The following is a 19,269-nucleotide window of genomic DNA, read 5'->3' as shown; positions in this document are numbered from 1 at the left end:
ATTGTTTTCAGGCTTATTAGACTCAACAGCATGCAGTAAGTTGAATGGTTTGTGCATACATATCATCTCTTGTAAAGTAGCCCATATATTTCTTAAATATAATTTTCTCTGCATTAATACATACTATGCATTCCTCTGCATACAGTATAAATTCCTCTGCATTTAGTATAAATACTAAATGTTGTATGGAATTAAAATTAATTTGGGAGAAACTTGTATTACTATGTTTACTCCCAGGATCCTAAATGTTAGTAAAAAAATTCTGAGAACTTTTATTCTAAATAAATAAATAAATAATGTTTCTAGCTAACCATTGCCAAGAGACTTTAAATGCTGCTTTAAAAATATTCTCCCAAGAGAAAGTTTATTTTGGGTATGAATATCCATTTTACAAGTATGTGCATTATTTCATATTGACCCATTTCTTCTTTTAAAGCAGCAGAACATAAATCAAAAAGTTTTTGGGGGATAACTGAGGTAGGTATGTTTTCAAACTAGTTGGGAAAGCATTTGTTCTTTATGGTCATGCTCAATTGCCAATTTTTAGTGTTCTGCTCTGCAACACAGTTGTAGAGTGTATGAGTGCCTATGTGTATAATGTCTGATACAGTTTGGTCAGTCTTCAATGAACTTCCCAATTTCTAAAGAGAATATTACAGTCTGTATAAATTATTTACCTTGATTTTTGAATCAAGAAGAAGTTGGAGTTCTCTGAGTTGTTGAACATGAGAATGGAATGAGTAAATGCTTTTTCATTAGGTCATGCTAGTAAGTATCTTAAGATATCTACACATTAGCAATAATTAAATCAAAGGAGTACAAATCCTGTTTCTGTTGTAGACCAGTGTATTCGGGTTTGTGCATCATCTGGATTTTAAATAATCTTCTTTTCAGAAGCTGCATTGAAGAGGCAGTTTTGTGTACATTTTAGACCAGCAATACTCCCAAATGAAGCATCTTTGATTGACTGATACTTTTCGTTGCTCATTCCTCCCTCTGTGCCTTCAACGCTCTTTGGCCAGCATCAGCATTTGTGTTGCCCTGTGGTGAAGTGGTTTGGGAAGCAGGTTCAGTACCTCCCCATCACATTAACCCACATCAATTCTTACTATGTCTGCACAATCTTGTGCTAGAACAAGAAAAGGGATTGGAAAAGAGCAAGCCAGGGTTATAGGACAAGAAACACTCAATGCTTTTGTAGCATTACTGAGTTATCTGCTATATAACATATATAAAATTGCAATCTGAAACCAAAGGTTTTCAGTCTTTAAGAGTAACAAAATGCAGAGCTGATTAGAATACACTCGCTTGGTTGGTGCAAGTTATTCACAACCTTTTGGAGTTAGGAGTGTCTTGACAGAAGAGAAAAAAGTTGCCTGCATGGATTTAACCACTTGAAGTATGTGCTGGTTTCCTGAAGTATCTATTAGATACATCATATGTGACTATAGATAATTATAATCTCATAAATTACTGATTATGTTTCTTAGAAGAAAATTTGATACATGCAGTTTCTCATAAATTATATTTTTACTCAAGACATATTAGGTACATTTTTACTTCACATCTGTTTGACTAAGATTTTGGACAGATGTTTGTTTAGAGCATGGTCAGATGTGTTGCTTCTGGTCCAGCTGCCCCCTTAGATCTGCCAACTTAACTGCACATTTAATTGCTCCCTAACCTGGTCCTGACAAAGCGATCTCACTAAAAGCAGAAACAAAAGCCTCCCAAGAACTATAAAAGAGGTGTTTAAGCTCAGCTGCATTCATTTTGACAGAGCCAGGTCAGGGAGCAGCTATGCATGCAATTATGGTGGCAGGTCTGAGGACTGGTAACCACCACACTTAGGGCAGTGATGAGCAGATGGGGCCAAATTGGAAAGGTAGTCACTTAACCTGGTTAAATGGGAAGTGAAGCTGCTGTGCCATGCCATGCCCTTAAACCAACTGAACTGCTGGCTACTGCACTTCTGCCTTTCTTGTACTCACTTATGTAGTCCTCTCTCTCTCTTGTGTTGGTACAGGTGCTCATCTGATCCCAAGTAGAGTTATTTTAGTTCACTCTCTGAGCAAAATGGTATTTGCTTTAGGCAGAGAGACAAGGAACTTGTCTGGTAATGAAAAAGGGGCAGCCAAGAGCTGTCAGGCTTTAGGTTCAGTCTCCACAGAACCTGCAGTCGCAATCATGCCTGCAGCAGATAGTTATGGCAGTTTAAGGCACTATCAATAGATGTGTCCTAAAAATATAATTTTTAATAAGTAACATGCCTGAAAAGACAGAATCTACTCACCTACCTATTCCTCCCACTCTCCAAGTAACACTAGGTAGTTACATTTTTCACAAGAGCACCCTCCTGGCTTCACTCTCCCATATACACTGTTGATTGTTCCCACATTTTGCCAAAGGTCACAGCCCTCACAGCTCTGTTAAAGGAACAGGTTTTGAATTAACTCACTAATCTTCTGTAGGTAAAGTAGTCAGAGTAAGATAAACAATTTCAGTAAGGGAGTAGTGTTGTGCAGGAGGATCTGGTAGGATTTTTAGGACATAAGCCTGACTCTGGAAGGGGATTTTTAAAATCAGTTAAATTAAACTCATAGCAGTGACTGTCTTACCTGAATGGTTTTTGTTTAATCTAACTAGATTTTTTTGTTGTTGTTGTTTTTTGGTTTTTTTTAATCTGGTCTGCATTGATGAGCCAATTGGGACTAAGTTAGTAAATCAGTTACTTCTGTATAGATTTATTATCTTGTGTTCTTACTGTATCACTTTAACACAGTTTATAATTTTGGCGTATATCATGCCATGTCTTCCAGTAAGTCCAAATCCACCTGTGCCCAGTAAAGATGCTAGTGCTTCCTACCTGCTCACTCATGCTCATCACTACCTCCCTAATCCCCTTTTACCATCTGCACCCTTCCCAGGCATATCAGCAGCCTTATCTTCAGAGGTTTAAACTGTAGAATTTTGGTACTCTGGTTCCATTTGTTTGAAGCAGGGCTGGAGAGCATGAGTGGGCATTGCTGCAGCAGAGCACAGGAATATCAGTGAGACAGTGCTACTTTTTAGTAATGACTAGGGAAAGACCTGAGCCAGAATTTGAATCTCTGGAGTTTCTAATGAAATTACTTATAGGCTACCTTGCATTACAAGGAAGGCTTTGGGAGAGCTTGGATGTTCTCAAAGTAATTGACTGAAACAACTGGTAGTCTCTATGTTCTGTAATATTCTGCAGATTGCTGTATTTAACACAAACATATTAGGGATCCAATTACTCTTTTAGGTTGTAACCTCTTAAACATAATGCATATGTTCTACATCCTTAATATTGTGTCATGGTCTTTTTCTGTACAGTGGGGCCAGTAAGTGGCTTGGTGATTGCCCATTCCTAATGTCAGAGCCCAGCTTTACACTTGCCATATTTTTAGAAGCAAAGAGAAGCTGTCAGGGTACATTTTCAAATATACTTGTGCTCTTCTGTGAAGGTACTGTAAACTGAATTTAGACTTATTGAAAATGTGGTATTAAGCTCAGTAGTCTCTGTAGCTCACAAAATATACTGGTTTCTCAAATCTATTAAATGTTGTTCAGATTTTTTATTCCCTTTTTTTTTGTATTTTTGTTAAGCTAAATAGTGTCCTTTTCACACATTTTGAAAAAAACTTGAAGAAATTGCTTCTACATAGAATATCCTTCTGACTGAAGGACATCTCTGCTAAACAATGAACTAATCTTAAATCAGGACTCCACTAGATGGAGCACAGAGCTGGCCAATCTAGTTACTTGGGTCAACACTTATAAATTAGGAAAATTGGGGAAAGTGTCTCTTAATGATTTTGTAAAGCAGTGTTACAGATCTGAAAAGAATAGACTTTCACCACTGTGTATCATGGACAAAAACAAATTATCTTTTTAAAACATTAAGAAATATGACCAAAGGAGTTCAGCATAAAATCTCATGTAAATATTTTTCCTTATTTCATCATTTGATGTGCTATGATGTTTCACTGGAGCTATTTCACTGTATTTTTATAGACCATAGGAACTCTTACTAGTTCCTTTGGTTTTTCTGAATATACCTAGAACAATCTGAATTGAATAGAGTACCCTTTTCTCATTGCTTGTTTATATGTGACCTTTGAGACTATTATAGGCTTGTTCCCAGCTCAAACTATAATGCAAATTTGCTCATTTCAGTGGAACCACCAGGTAGGACTGATCAAAATCTGACCCTCAACTGGAAAAAGGTCCTATTCAAGCATTTGTATTAAAGTCATGTGATACTTGTACAAATATTGAAAAATCAGGAGCAAAAATTGCCTTGTAGGAATATTGTAGAATATTCCAGTCCAGTGTATCCTGAAGATACTGGAATATAATTTACTTTACTGCCCCCAGTGCTGGGCAGGTATAAATAGGTATAAAAAAAACAACTTCCATTTTCATAAAAGAAGAGGAATAAGCTACAGTGCCAGAAGCTCAGTTGTACTGAAGGTTTTAAAGTAGACTTTTTAGTCTTTTAAAGATAACATGTAATTAAATGTGTCTGAAGACCTTTCATAAACTTAGGGCATAATGATTTACTACTGTGGATTATATCACTGAAGGCAATGGAACATCTCATGAAAATATCTCTGTTGTATTTTTAACTGATACAACTGTAAAATTAGTTATTTGTGAGCAAAGATAAACAAGTGACTTGAATTATGTAGCAAGACTAGAACTTCATAAAAAAGTGTAGCACTGTTGCTATTTTTCTTCAGACACCTCTTGCTTCACATTTCATGCCACCCACTACTGTAAATTAATATTAATGTCATAAATTAGGGAATAAAAAATGAAGTGCAACATGAATAGGTTTGGTGAATAAAAGGGCAACTCTGTCAGGCAAAATATTGTGCAATAATGTGTAAAATGCAACTAGTACAAATACCTGGGTCACCTCCCTTTTACTTCAATTTGAATTTTATATTTTCCTTTGCCCTTGAGGAAAACTGGAGGTTTGTATTGTTTAGGCTAAAATGCTGGAGAAGAAAGCCATACTGAGGAAGAGGAGAGTCTTTGATTCAGCCTTTGTGTCTGGTGGGAGCATTTTCTCAAAATGTAGGTGCTATTTCCTGTAATCAAGGATTTTCCAGAGCCTGATAATAATTTCCCAGCTGTATCATTTTGGTGAATTATTCTTTAGCCTTGGGTTTTGCATATTAAGAATGGGAGAGGAGATCATATTCATCTTGATGATAGAAAACAGGGAATAGAACTCCCACAACTCCCTCTCCCTTTCCTTCCACCTTGTGGAAAGTTTGGCTTTGTGCTAAAGTGTGAAAAAAGCCTTGACTGCAGTGTGTCAGGCATATTTCAGCTCGATTTGTGTCAACCCTAATAAGTCAGCTGACAAGGTAATAAATTGGGTGTCTGTTCAAGACCTGGCACCTGTACAGGAAATAAAAGGGGATTTCAGTTGCAGCAGATTTGCTTTGCTTTACAAATGAATCTTTTCTCAAGGCTCGTCTACCTCCTTCCCCCTTCTTCTCTTTACTGAAATCACGTTATCAAAATGTTTATTTCAATTGTGGCTGGAGCCAGTGTTTTATCTGGAAAAGAAACCTCTATGAGTCTCCTTGGAAATGGAAATCCTTATGATTTCCATTCTGAAATAAAATCTTACAGAGAATTTAATTATTCATGTGTCCTGCTGTTACATAAATGGTTTGAATAACTTCGAATTATTAGAAACTGCCTTTGTTCAGCATTTTGAAACTTTACATTTATATAGTTTGAATCAGGCTAGGAAAACAGAATTTATTTAACCCAGGGAAACTGTAGTAGTAAGGTCTCACTATTTTTAATGATAATATAACCTTGTGACCAGGGCGTCTTAACATGCTTCCCTCTGTGCCTGACCTCCAAGGATGCAAGTCTGTTACAGCCCTTGAGAGCACAGCTTTTGTAGGTCCAGCTGTAGGGTTGTGTTTTTAGCTCAGGGGCACCAGGTCAGTTCCCAGTGTGATGTGAGGTGGTGACTGCAATAGTGGTGAGAGCTGAGGCAGTTTCCTTGGACTATTCACTTTTGGTACACAGATCTTCCTCCATGCTCGGAAAAGAGACAACAGTTCCTGTCTCTGACCTTTTCATTTTTGGTGACTGTCCTGGGCACCATGGAAGGAGTTTCCTAAAGATGTGGTTTCAGGCTCTATGGCTGGAGGAAGCAAAACAGGACCTTGTATTATTTGAAATGGGCAGTTGCCTTTTCTTGCGATTGAATTTCTTCCACTTTTCCCCCCTTCATTATCCCATAGGGATCTAGAATAAGTAGATCTTCATTTCCACATGGAGAGTTCATCTCCCAGAATTTCCTTCTTGGACTTTTTTAATTAGAGGAAGTGATAATCTGACCCAGTGGAAGGGGGAAATGGTTTATTAAAAACAAATATTATTACCATTAATTAAAGTACGTATGATCTTTAGAAACAAGGAGACAAGAACTCTCAAGGTCATAACAGTTGCCTAAGTGTGCTTTGCACATCGTAAGAAATTTTTCAGCAGCGATGTTCAAAATCCAAAAAGATAAATCTATGTAATGTATATAATAAAGTTTTCTATACAGTCTGTCTGTTTTAGGATTTATTGTTCTTTATGCAGAGGATTGGACTAGATGACAAAAGCCTTACCTATCCACTTCTATCACATTTATGATTACAACATTTAAATGAGGAAATAAAGTTTTCTTAAGTTCTCCTTGTATATTCAAGAAGTGAAAAAGGAACTTGAGGGGGGAAAAAAGGGGGAATATAAACCTTTAAAACTCCAAGTGAACTTTAGGAATTGTAATTGAATGCAAGCTCTGGTCTTTCCTATCACACTGTAAATTTAAAAAAAAATACTTATTTAAGCAACTCTTCTTTCTCCAGCACTGCCTAGTAATATGATGGATTACTCTAAATTAATTACAGTAATCAGGTAACGTTATGTGCTGTAGAGTTGTGATTCAAGCATGAAGAAAAGAATGTAGAGCAAATTGCATATATGAAAAATGTGTTGCAGGGTTAGCTCAAGGTTTACACCTTCGCCTCAGCCTATGGAAAAAAAAAAAAAAGAACTCAAGGGTGAAATACTGAAAACTGATCAAAAATGAAGGAAATGTTCCAGGTCACATATCTTTGGATGTACTGCAAAAGCATTATATGTTAATAAAAGCAGAAGAATAAAGTAAGAAAACAGTACCTAATAATAACTGATACTGTATGTTGCAAGAGGTGTTTTAAATTTCCTGGTCATTGAAAAGATGTTAAGAAATGCCCATTTCTTTGTGTTTGAATAATATCAGCTCCCTTCTGACCTGTTGTGAAATGGATTGAGAATTTATACTGAACTTTACAAATTCCTCATGAGGTGAATAGCAAAAATCTGCTTGGACACATATAATCTTCTTTAAAAATATTTATAGAACACAGCTCTTATGAAAATTAAACATGTTCCAGGTGTGTATGGTCAACCTTCTGGACATAGCCAAGTTGTTTTTGAAGTGGTAGATACACCTGTTCTTGCTAGTCAAGAGAAATTCTTCATGGTCAAGCTGCTAAAATGAAATGAAATTTCATGGGGTTTGTTGTGTCTTGGTTTCATTCAAGAGAAAAATTTGTATGATTGTAGTAAAGCTGGGTATGAGGTGTAGGTAGGATGTGCACCTGTGGAAAAAATATTAGTTCTTTTCTTCTGAGCAACAACTACTTGCAGTGCTTCAGCTCTTAGGATAAAATGGTGGATGTGATACTACTATGCTTGCAGGCTCTTATTGGGAGGTTGGGATTTTCAGATGACTTTTTTCTTCATTACTAGTGAAACTAGCACCACAGAAACTCATGGTGTTTTCTTCTAGCTTTATTCAAAATACTTATGGGAAGAGGTGCAAATGCCAGGAGTATAAAATCTCTGAGTAAAGAGATTAAAGCAAAAAGATGGAGTTCAGCTATAGCACAGGGGATGGCTTGTAAGCTCAACCAACCATGTTTACTGAGCTTCCCTTCTGTTTCAGTGCAGCTGCCCAAAAGGACAGGGCATGGCCAGACTGTTTTCAGGGATGTTTTCCAGATGTGTGAAAAAAGTCTTTAAAGGGGAAGGAATATATATCCTTTTTTTAGTTTTGCAGATTCTAGTATTTTTCTGGCCACGCTGTCAAAAATATCAAACTATATCAAACTATATAAATAATAATCTAGCTGAAAAAAAAACTAGGCAAAAAAGGGAGGGTATTGAAAGAAATACCTCAGAAATGGTACTGAGGCAAGAATGAGCAGATGTGACAGAGATGCACAGGGAATCTCTCAGCTGATTTCAATGTAAGGTGAAGTTCTAGATGAGACTAAAGTGAAATAGAGAAGTTGGTCTGTCTTTTGGATGAGATTTTGCATGGCTGAAACACTTACGTGCAGTTTGTTGCCACTTCTATTTAAGTAGTGTCTAGAGGTGTGCTATCTGCAGTGTTCTTTGGAAGCTCCCTGGATTTGTATCCCAGAGTCGTTCTTCAACTATGAATATGTTTTATACACTTTTAAAATCTTGCACAATGTTGTACAAAAGTGTGGCTGATAATTCTTCTACCTCCCCACCACAGAACAGCAGCAGCATAACATCTGAGAAACACATTTTGTGTGTGTGATTATCTCATTTCTTACTCTTAGGCCCTAAACTGAGGTGAATGTCACCCATTGATATATAAAAAAGGGATATTTGTGACTTTTCTATCTTTCCCCCACTTCTCTTTTTTTCTGTTTGCTGATTTTCAGAGGCCAATTTAATTCAGTTCACCACTGTTTCACTACATTTTCAGCAACACAACAAAGGAGAGTAGTAGGAGATGATGTGAGGAATCTGCTACAAATCCTGCTATGGACTGGTTTCTTCTAGAAAATTGCCAGTTTAAATATATATCCATCAGCATCTGAGTCACCATTTCATAGCTACCAAAACCAATTGTCACCTGGGCCATCCCAGTGCCTACAGCCTCTCACCATTCAAACCTGGGTTTAATGCTTCCTGATTCACCCAAAATCTCACCCAGCAAAATCAAAGTAATTTTTTTGGAGGTAGCTCAGGGCTCCAATTGGTGAAATCAGGTAGTAGGGTTCTGAGAGGAGGGCGTGACCATGGCAAGCCAAATTTGTAGTAATCTGAGCAGCTGTGGAGAGTTACTACTAGGTTTGGCCTGCCCATTCCAGCACTGCATTCTCTCCTCTTCTCCTGGTCTCAGTGCTGAGTGTGTGTTAGGCCAGGAACAGCTATCCTGTCCCTATATGGGTTTCTTCCAGTTTTGGGAAAACAGGAACATCATAACACCTGCAGAGCACAGGAGTGCTTCAGCCTTTGAGTGTACCTAATGCCATAACATAGGTGATGAGTAGGTTAGAATTGGTTTTTGAAACCTTGCAGACTAAGCAAAGGTTCTGCTGAAGTCAATAGTAATGTTACTTGACAGAGGTTGAAGAGCTTGGAGACTGGTTTTATGTGTTGTAAAAAGATTTCCAGCTGGTAAATTGTAAATATATAAAATGTTCTGAAATGAAAACTGACAGAATAACTGATAAAAATTTTTGGATCTCTATTTCAGTATTTTATTCAGAAGTATTGAGTTAATTAGTTACATATACGTATGGAATAACTACAGACTCTTTGAACTGCCCTGGGACTCACCATGGACATGGTATTTGACACTTCTGGGAGTGGACTTTGCATACTACTGCTTTCATCGCATGAGCCATGGTAAGACTTTACAAGTTTTTTGTGTTTGAATATGCAAAATACTTTAGTTTATTAATAAAGTGAGGTATTCATTTTTGTTTCTATAGTTGATCTACTCTAAGCATATATAGCTGCTTTTCTTTTCAAGGGTTAGCAAAGAAACCTTTAGCATGGAAAACAGGTAATGCATCATAGTCTATACAGTAAACATGCTTTTGTGGAAGGAAGGAGTAGCATTTGGAAAGCAGTGTAACAGAGAAAGTGAAGCATTGTGAAAAAAAGTAAGGGAAAAAATAGTAAGTACATAAAAATTTGGGTTCAATTTCCCTATATATCTGTATGAAAAATCTAGCGAAGTGCAGATACTATTTCAAAGGGATCTGATGGATGTACAAACTAGAGAGCAGTAAAAAGCAAGGTGGCCAAAATAATGGAGCCTGTGTAAATAATATTAGCCATTTCTGTACATATATGTGTGTCTCATTACATATTTTGGTTCCATAGTGAAAACAAGTATCAGCTCTAGCCTTTTATATCCTGAAAATATATCTGAAAATGCAATAACACTTTCTATAATTCCTAGTTCTGGGCCTGACCTAGAGTCTGTAGCAATGAAATAAAAATATTTTCATTCTTTAAGAGGCTTTGGACTGGGTTTCTCAAAGCCAAGTGCCCAAAGCTTGCAGAAGCTGTGGGCTGTAGTAATGATATTTTATGTAATTTGCTTTCAGAAAGGGAAAATGCTCTGCTGCCAGTAGTCAGTGGAATATATGGAAGTAGGTAAGAAAGGAGCCTGAGCTGCTGCAAGGAGTGGGAGAGAGGAAGGGTCCCTCCCAGGTGGGGATGGCAGACGGGTGTGAGAACAATGCAGGGTGGGTGTAAAGGGATAACAATGGTGGGGGGACGGGGCGGGAGGTGAGGAAGCAGGGGGAGCTGGAACAATGTGTCGAGGGGGACATCACAGCCGGGAGCTGGGAGCCCTGCGTGGGTGTATGGAGACTGGGAATACACTTCACAAACAATGACATTAACAGTGCTGGCAGGGCTGCAGCCTCAGGCTAAGAACTGCACAAGAGCAGGAGGCTATTCCTGTGCTTTAAAATAAAAATAATTGTCTTCAAGTGTTAGAAAATCACTAGCTTGGCTGAGCTTTCTCTGGAGTCAGTGGTAAAATTCCCACTGGCAGAGAAGGGAACAGGGCCATCTCTGCACTCTCTAAAGCAATGGATATATTTCTGTTCCTGAAGCAACTTTGCATTTACTCTTCTCTGTTCTTGTTTTGATTGAATACTTTGGAATCAATGTCAATAGGTGTTTTGGAAATAAAATCAAGCCAATTCTATATGTAATGGAGTTGAAGAAACTTTTAAGAAAATGCTTCTCTTCTCTTAGGAAGGTCAGTGCTGAGCTATTCTATAAATGTTAATTTACTCTTCTTCAGGTTACTGAACTATTGTTTGCTGTTAGATTCATGCTACATAGCAGGGAACTGATGAAGCATTGTAGAAAATCAGTCTTAAGTGGAGATTTTTGTTTAACCAACACTCTTCTCTGGTCACACGATGAAATCTGTAGCATGGCAACACAGCTGTGAAAGTCAGCTGCATTGGAAGTTGCTGAGGAAATTCAGGGAGATAGTTTTAAAAAGTCAGGAAAAATATCTTTTCAAATTCAGAAGAAAGGGCACTGGAAAAGTTGCTGGTACAAGCAGACAAAAAACACCTTTGCACTAGAAAGTGACAGGGCCTGGTGATTCAGGCTTGGATCCTACAGCAAAGTTAAAAATTAATAGCACATGTATATCCCAGGAAGTTCAAGCTGTGTGGGCTAGCCCTAATTGTTTCAAACTGAAAAACTAAAATTCAGATACATTTTTGAGTTGTTTCTTAGAACTTGATACAATTTTGATACTAGGAATTATCATCATCATATAGCTTTTCCCGGCTTCTAGCAATAATTTAGTAGCTCAACCCCTTGACATTTTTATTACCTTATTTCATGTTGTCCATGGATAACTAGATTTTTCATTCTAGTATTTCATAAATTGTCTTGAATCACTACAGGTTTTAAAGTTTCTTCTGTAGTAGAAACTCTACTTTGCAATATAAAATTTTTACCCAGCATTTGAGGAGATATTTTTTCCTCTTCACTATATGCATGTAATAGCTATTATCCTAAACTGAAGTTATACAGCAACAAAAGGAAGTATTTTTAGGTGTGATCTCATTTTGCAAAGGATAGAGTTATTCTAAGTATGTACTTGTATTTTCCATTGTTTGCAGTAGCCACTGAAAGGTTAGAAAATAAAATGCTTCACCACTTACTCCAGCATTCTTCTGGGTCTCATCCAAAAGCCATGGCAGTCAACGGTTCTACTTAGACACTGCTCTTTCTTATGGCATTTTAATGAATTTATAAATCTATGTTACTTTTCCCATTGTTTCAGTAAAAACACCCATTATGGCTGTACTACTAAAAAAAGTATGCTATAAAATCACAGGTTTTCCTTGAAAACATTTTTTTAGGGAAGGATATGTGTGGGTTTGAAGGCTTTTTACCAGGTATTTAAATCTAGCATATATGGATTACTCCTCAAGTTTCCTCTCCAGGTGCAGAGACCTTGTGGAGTTAGTCCTGCTAGTCACGGGGATTTGGTGGTCCCAGAGCAGCGCTGAGCCACAGCACACCCTCCCCGTGCCCTGGCCTCACGGATACTCCTGTTGCAGACAAATAACAACAGCAGTAAGGAATTTGGAAACTCTGGAAACTGATTTCTTCAGCAGCCACACCTTTTAATCACAGGGGAAATCTAGAAAATTCCAGATCCGTGCAAAAACACTGGTGCTGGTGCAGAGCCCAGGTCCTGGCTGCAGGTGTCTGATGCCCAGCTCTGGTGTGGAGGGCTCTACTGGATCCAGGGCCACCCCTGGCCTGAGCAGGTCCCTTGGCAACAGCTGTGTGTTCAACCCTCTGCTCTAGTGGGGGTTGCAAGGCTCTGTTGCTCTGTAACGGAGTAGTTTTTGATCTACACTTCCTGGAGGATCGCATCCTGCAGAACAGAGTGTGTTTCTGTCAGCTGAGGGAATCTCTCCTCTGTCAGGCCCTGGAAGAAGCCGTCTCTTCTCAACAGCAGCTTCTAACACCTCTTCTTTTGTTCTCCTTTACTGCTGGGGAATTTCCATTGCTTCAGCGTCCCTCCCCTCAGACAACCTGGGAGAAACGAGTTTCCTTCGGCAGGGCCAACCTCCGCAGCAGCTGCATTGTTCTGCCTGGGCCCCGCTGGCCGGTGTCAGCCGCTCGCCCCATTGTCCGCTGGTGGCTTCCAGCCGCCCTGCGGGATACGTGACACGGTCCCTGTCAGCGAAGGGCCGAGCCAATATGAGCTGATGGTTTGAGTTACATCTGAGGTCATAAAATAGACCTCAACTGGTGAGTATATCCTCAGCAGATTCCCCAGCTGCTACATAAAATTTCAAGTTAATGGTGTGTCTCTTAATAATTCTGAATTTATTTATAGTGGATGAGAAATGAGCCTTCTACACCAGGTGTATTGTAAAGCAATAGAGTCCAAGCTTCTCAGATTCCCCCACCCCGTGAGACTGACCTTTTGGCCAAGGCCAGCTTCTGAAGGGTCAGAGGACAAAGAAAGAAACCGTGAAAACTAATGTTGGCATTGTCCTTCAAAAGACCATGCCTCAGACTGTGACAAAATGTCTCAGCTGAGGGTGTTGAGAAACTTTTCTAAGGCTTCAAATAATTGGAAGTTTTGTGAACTTTTCAACTCCTGTTTTAAAGAACTTCTTTTAGAAGGGTGTTTCTCTTAGCCATGACTTAAATTGCTTCTGCCTCTTCTCCCTGTGAGCATCTTTTGTTACAGTTCCTTCAGCAGCAGAACTGACTTCAGAAGTTTTTGGCTGCTCTTTCCTATGCCATGCTGCAGTTCACAACCCACTCAGTTCTGAAAAAAATATCACGTATGGAGACTGTGTGCATAAGATCACTGAAATAAACCATGTTAAAAAACAAGGTTGTGTTGCATTTCTTTCTTAACAATTCAACTCAGTAGTCATAGGGTCAGCTTAGCCTTGGAGCAGGATATAAGCCAGATGTGCTAGCTGAGAATCTATGGGATTAAATGGAGACTTGAGAGAGAGCAGACAATTTTCTGAGTCAGTAGTGCACAGGCAGGTAACTCATTGTTTTATAAGGAGCCAGAGTGGATAAATTGGCACAGATAGTGTCTCAAGATTGATGCAGTTAAAATCACTGGAATGTACAACAGTAAAGTCCATTCCTGTTCTTTCTGATAATTACATATGTACTGTGTAGTAATATTAATCCTAATGTGTTACTGGATACCAATGCAATACTGTGTGTTGTTACATGAGGAGGTGAATTTAACCTCGTTAGAAGAAACCACAGCTCAGAGGCTCAAAGTCTCTTCACCATCTATATTTGCTGATCATTTTTGGAGGGTGTACTGAAATCATATGATTGTACTGTCTTTATTTATCTGACCCATTCCTGCCTTTGAAGTGCCCCTTTCATCTGCATTTTATAATGTACTTGTCTGAACTAAGTATATTAACATGGACTTATGTAGATATTGTATTAACAATTGATACTATATTGAAGTAATTTTTTATTTACAGGGTTTTGGATTTATGGGAAGTTCATTATAATAACATGACATCTGACTTTTCTTACAAGATTTGCTTTTCAGGAAATCTGTATTCCCCTAGAAATACAGCAAATTGTGATGCTCTTTTACATGCCAAGGGGAGACAGGGTTGAGTGGTGGTGGTATTTTTAGGCTTATTTTTACCTGTAGGAAAATACTGTTGTTTACCTGACTAGAAATTCAGTACCATATTGATTATCCAAAATGAAACAAGTTTGATTTCACCCCAGTGAAAGATAGAAAATGTTGGGAGCTGTCAAGTGACTGGATGAGGCTCTGTTCTTTTTCTTGTCACAGCTTGTGTTGATTGCAAAGGGAATTGATACACAGTCATTAAGAGAAAAATATTCCCTTTTTATGAATGGTACAGAAAACATTTTTTTGCTGTTGTTTTTTTCTTATTTTTTAAACAGGCTTATGAGAGCAGGATATTAAAATTCTGTCCTTACTAGCCTCACAAAATTAGCAAAAGCAGTAGCTGATTGTCATATTTTCTATTCTGTCTTCTGATTGATTCTAGTCTAATACCTGCAGACAATACAATATGAATTAAGATAAGTACATGGTTCAGGTGATTATGACTCATTAATTTCTATTCAAGTTGACTGTAAATAAAGTACATAATTATTTAATTTCTATATATTTGGTTTTGTAACTTGTCTTTTACCATTCTCTTATGTTTTTACATGAAGAGGTGCTCCTTTATTATGTGTCTTATTTTTTTTGAGTCAACACTGAATTTGTAGAAGACCAAATTCAATCTTAGCAAATCAAGATATTGCCATTCGTTTTCATATTAAAACATACATTTTCTTGAGAAAGTTCACTGGAAAACTACATCATCTGCAATGAGGCTTCCTGATATGGAATGTCTAGAGTCCAATAAAATTATAGTACCCTGCTTGTATTGTTATTGTTCATAACAAGTTCCTGTTGTTTGAAATACTTACTTCTTGTATACTGGCAAGAATAATGTCCTGATATGAGGTGAGATTGGCTCATTTAGTCTGTTAATTTTATTGTGGCATATGCAGATAGCTAAAGCCTCTTCCTATTTTACTTCACATGTGGTGACATAATAATTGACTTTCTGAAAATTCTCTGTAACCTGAAGAGCTCAGAAGATGGAAATAACATGGATTTCACTAGAGAGTTTTTGCATAATTTTAATTTTTGAATATCCTAAAGACATTTATGTGTGAATGGATTTTCTAGGTATTTTAAATGTCAGAGATAATTAAGAATAATGGTAGTAACAAATCTGCCAATAGGTTGGATGTCAGACAAAGTGATTGGCTGCGGATTTTTTCCTCTTTCTAGCTGCTGTAGGATGTGGTCTGGAGTGGGAATACAGTGTAGTGAAGGGTAGGGCATGGCTTTTTGTTATAGGTGAGGAGTTCAACTCCATGGTCTGGATTCAACACTATGCTTGCCATGATTCTTATAGGACTTCTGTAAATATCTTGTAATTGGTTTTTTTCCCCCACAGGATACTGGGAGAGAAAGCCCTGACTGTTCTGAATTAGACCTTGATAAAATACAGAAACAATCTATTTTTTTTTTTTTTCTGATTCCAGAGACAGTATCTTTTAAATATCATGAAATACACGGTAATGAAAGTGTGAGCAGACAATATTATGACACAATTTTTATGCCAAAATTCAGGTGCTAATTCCATTTCCTCTCAGCACTATTTGTCTTCTTTCAACCTCCCGCCATGAAAAGACCTGGCAAGCTCCCCAGTACAAAATGAAAAAGAAACTATTCCTCTGTTTTCCTTGTTTGTCATTTTATGGTTGGGAAAGTGGCCAGCACAAGGTTAATAATCTTTTAAAGTATTATGTATTTTCCTACTTTAAGGATTTACATAGTACATTGGCATTCTAGAGGCTCTCTATGTAGATAGGATTTAGATGTATGGGTGTCCAGACTGTAGAATTTCATCTTTTTTCCTGTGTGCAGTGCCTGGGTTTTTCCTGAGTGCACAGATTAAGGAAAAAGTTCTGGATTGGCTTGTACAAAAGCAAGTTTGCAAAATGCTTTTTAAGTAAAACATTAGAAAATGTGGTGAAGTGGGAGAAGAAAGTTTGTTATAAATTAGCATGGCTTTGCAATTCAAAAAATCAGCTGTCTTCACACATCCGTATCCTTGGCTATTGCTGCCCTCTAGGCTGTGTTCAAATTTTAAACACAGAAAAAACCCATTTCGTCTGAGTGGAAATGTGAGTATGAAAGCATCCAATTCACTGTGCAGGGAAACAGTTCATATGACAAACTGTTTCAAGTGTGCTGCTGAAAACTAATGAAATTGTGCATAACACTTGTATTTTTTAAGGTGTTACAGAACATAAAGTAAAATGTGAATTATCCAAGTTTTAAAGTGAATCTTTTTTTGTAGTTAGTGTGGAAGAGAAGAAGCTAGTTCTTCTGAATAGTTTGAAGATCTTACTGAAGTTTTGCCTGAAAAAAAGGTTTGAAATAATTCTCTTGTACACTGTTTGGCTTCGTAAATGTTATAGAACCACTTCAATCAGGTGACTTCATCAGCTGAAGAGAGAGAACTGTATGTTTGGTTGGTAGTTCAGCTACGTATTGAAGGAGCGAAGTCCAGCTACGTCTATCTTCTCTTCCTTTTTTTTTTTTTTTTTTTTTTGTCTTAAACTTTGAATATGTATCTTATGCTAGAAACCTGGATTTCACATATAAGTGGAAGCCTACCTGAGAATATACATTTCTGTTTACCTTGACTTAATTTGAAGTCAAGTCACTTAATTCAGCTAAAGGTTAATATCTATTTCCTGACGAAGTTGCAAAAATATCACTTAATCTCTGCTCATTTCAAACCAAAACCAACTGCGGTGATTTTGGAAATGCCACCTCAGTTTATGATAGAGCAGCTCTGCACCTCTTGCTGGAGGACTGTGTCACCTCCATGTCATACCAATTTGTTGAAATCAGCAGATCAGCAGTAAAAGGTACTAAATACAACAACTCTTTTTAATCTGTGATGTGAAACTGTGACTTTAAGGATTAGATTTTGAGTAAAAGCATGCTCCATGTAATTCATCAAACAGCCAGAAGTGGTAACTATTTTTTGTCACAGTTTTAAAGTAGAAGCAGAGGCCTAGGGGAATGAAAGGCATTGTTAAAACAGCCCACTGAGACGCTTGTGCTTTCTCTGTTATAAAAAGAAGTCTTTTTCTCCTTCTGTGCTAGTAAAAAATTGCCTGGTCGTTACTGCTCTATCAGTCTGTATAGTTTTAGCATGGAGAGAGAAATGAACAGAACGGTATCTCTGCACTTGCACTCTGAAGCAGCACTTCAGCTAATATGCACTGTGAAGATGCAACTTCAAACAGCTCTTTGAAATTTCTTTTCAAGCTGTGCAGAATTTAGCTTGGAGCCTCTTGCCAGTGTACCTGCAGGGAAAGGTAAGGTGGTTCCTGTGGCACATATGTGATTGTTCGGCTGGGACATGTGAATTGGTGACACAGACCCAGTACTCCTCCTGGGCAGGTGTGCTCCTCTAAAGAGTTTGGAATCACATTTCAGTTCCCTGGCAGGATGTGGCTAATATGTTCCATTTCTACAGTATTAGGACCAAGAACAATAAGAAATTTAGAATACATTTTTAACCCAGAATAAAAGTGCACTCCATCCCAAGCCCCAGAAGGCAAGCTGTTTCTTTCAGGATGTTACTCAGGTTTCCAGAAACTCGATGTCTGTAATAGTTTTCCTTTCTTGCTAAAAATCTAGTGAGGCCATTACTATTTAAAATACTTTACTTTACATTTCAAGATTGGCAATTAGCATTTAAAGTGTGTCTGGAGCAGAAAAACCATTACTGTATCTGGGCAATGCTCTTTGCATTGTATGTTTTCGTCAATGTATCTTTATTGCCTTGATAAAGTATTTAAACTGCCAAAACTGCTTTTTGAGTGTAGGAAAGGCAATCTTTTCTGTATCACACTCTATCTAAATTGATAGCATGCTGGTGGAAGATGCAACTTAAAAAAAACTATCAATCAGATTTTTACCCCTTTTCCTTTCTTTTTTAGTAGCTAAAATTATCAGTAAATCCTTTTCTGGTACAACTTTTCTTTTAATAACCAACACTATTTCTCAATTAATTTTCCTCAAGGATCAGTAAATGTCAAAGGTGAATAAATTCATCAATGCTAACTATTTTAAAAGTAAAATTACTTTTTTATTATAAATGAAGAGGTGCAAAAGAATGTCAACATCCTGTTGCAAGAAGATACCTACCATGTTCACATGTAAAAAGTTGTATGAAAGACGGGTATCCTAATTAGGAGTCACTGTTTTATGGTCTTTATTAGCTGGATTTTGTAAAGTACTTGCATTTAAGGACTAGATGATGGCCTTTGGGCTACTTATTTTGAGGGCTACATGGGAAAGAAAATTTCTTTTTGCTTCTGGGAAACAAAAATCATGACTGATCAAATCAAATTGGTATGTATGCATGAGGAAGTGCAAGATTTTGTGGGGTCCAGGAGGAGAATTCTTGATTCTATCTAGTTACTAATTTTTCCAGAAACCCTTAAAAATTTTCATTCTGAGAAAACTGTGGACATTCTCCGTCTTTCTGATGAGGACATTACACATGCTGACAGTAAAATGGCGTGGCTATTGCTACAGACTGTGTAGTGCAACTACCTGGACATGTGACCTTTAAAACACAGGAGATTTGCCTGTGCTACTTTTAACTGCTATAAAATTAGAAGAATTCCTTTTGATTTAATGAGCAAATATCGTAAATATCACTGTCATTATAAGCATACCTTGCCATTTTGTTTTTGTAAGCTCAGGAGGGTCAAGCTATTGCT

The 19,269-nt window shown here is 37.6% G+C and overlaps 1 protein-coding gene across 1 annotated transcript in view; it reads left to right on the top strand.

Annotated features, from left to right (window-relative positions):
• The window catches only part of AGMO (alkylglycerol monooxygenase), a 190,537-nt gene that overhangs the window by 9,809 nt on the left and 161,459 nt on the right, over positions 1-19,269 (top strand). Inside the window, exon 3 of the mRNA XM_021538314.4 lies at positions 9,611-9,762. Within this exon, the coding sequence (XP_021393989.1) occupies positions 9,611-9,762 (152 nt within the window). The remainder of the gene's footprint in view (positions 1-9,610; positions 9,763-19,269) is intronic.

This window comes from Lonchura striata, chromosome 2 (assembly GCF_050655825.1).
Source record: "Lonchura striata isolate lonStrDom1 chromosome 2, ASM5065582v1, whole genome shotgun sequence".
NCBI lineage: Eukaryota > Metazoa > Chordata > Aves > Passeriformes > Estrildidae > Lonchura > Lonchura striata.
Note: the sequence above shows the minus strand (reverse complement) of the source record. Positions and strands in the feature narration are given on the sequence as shown.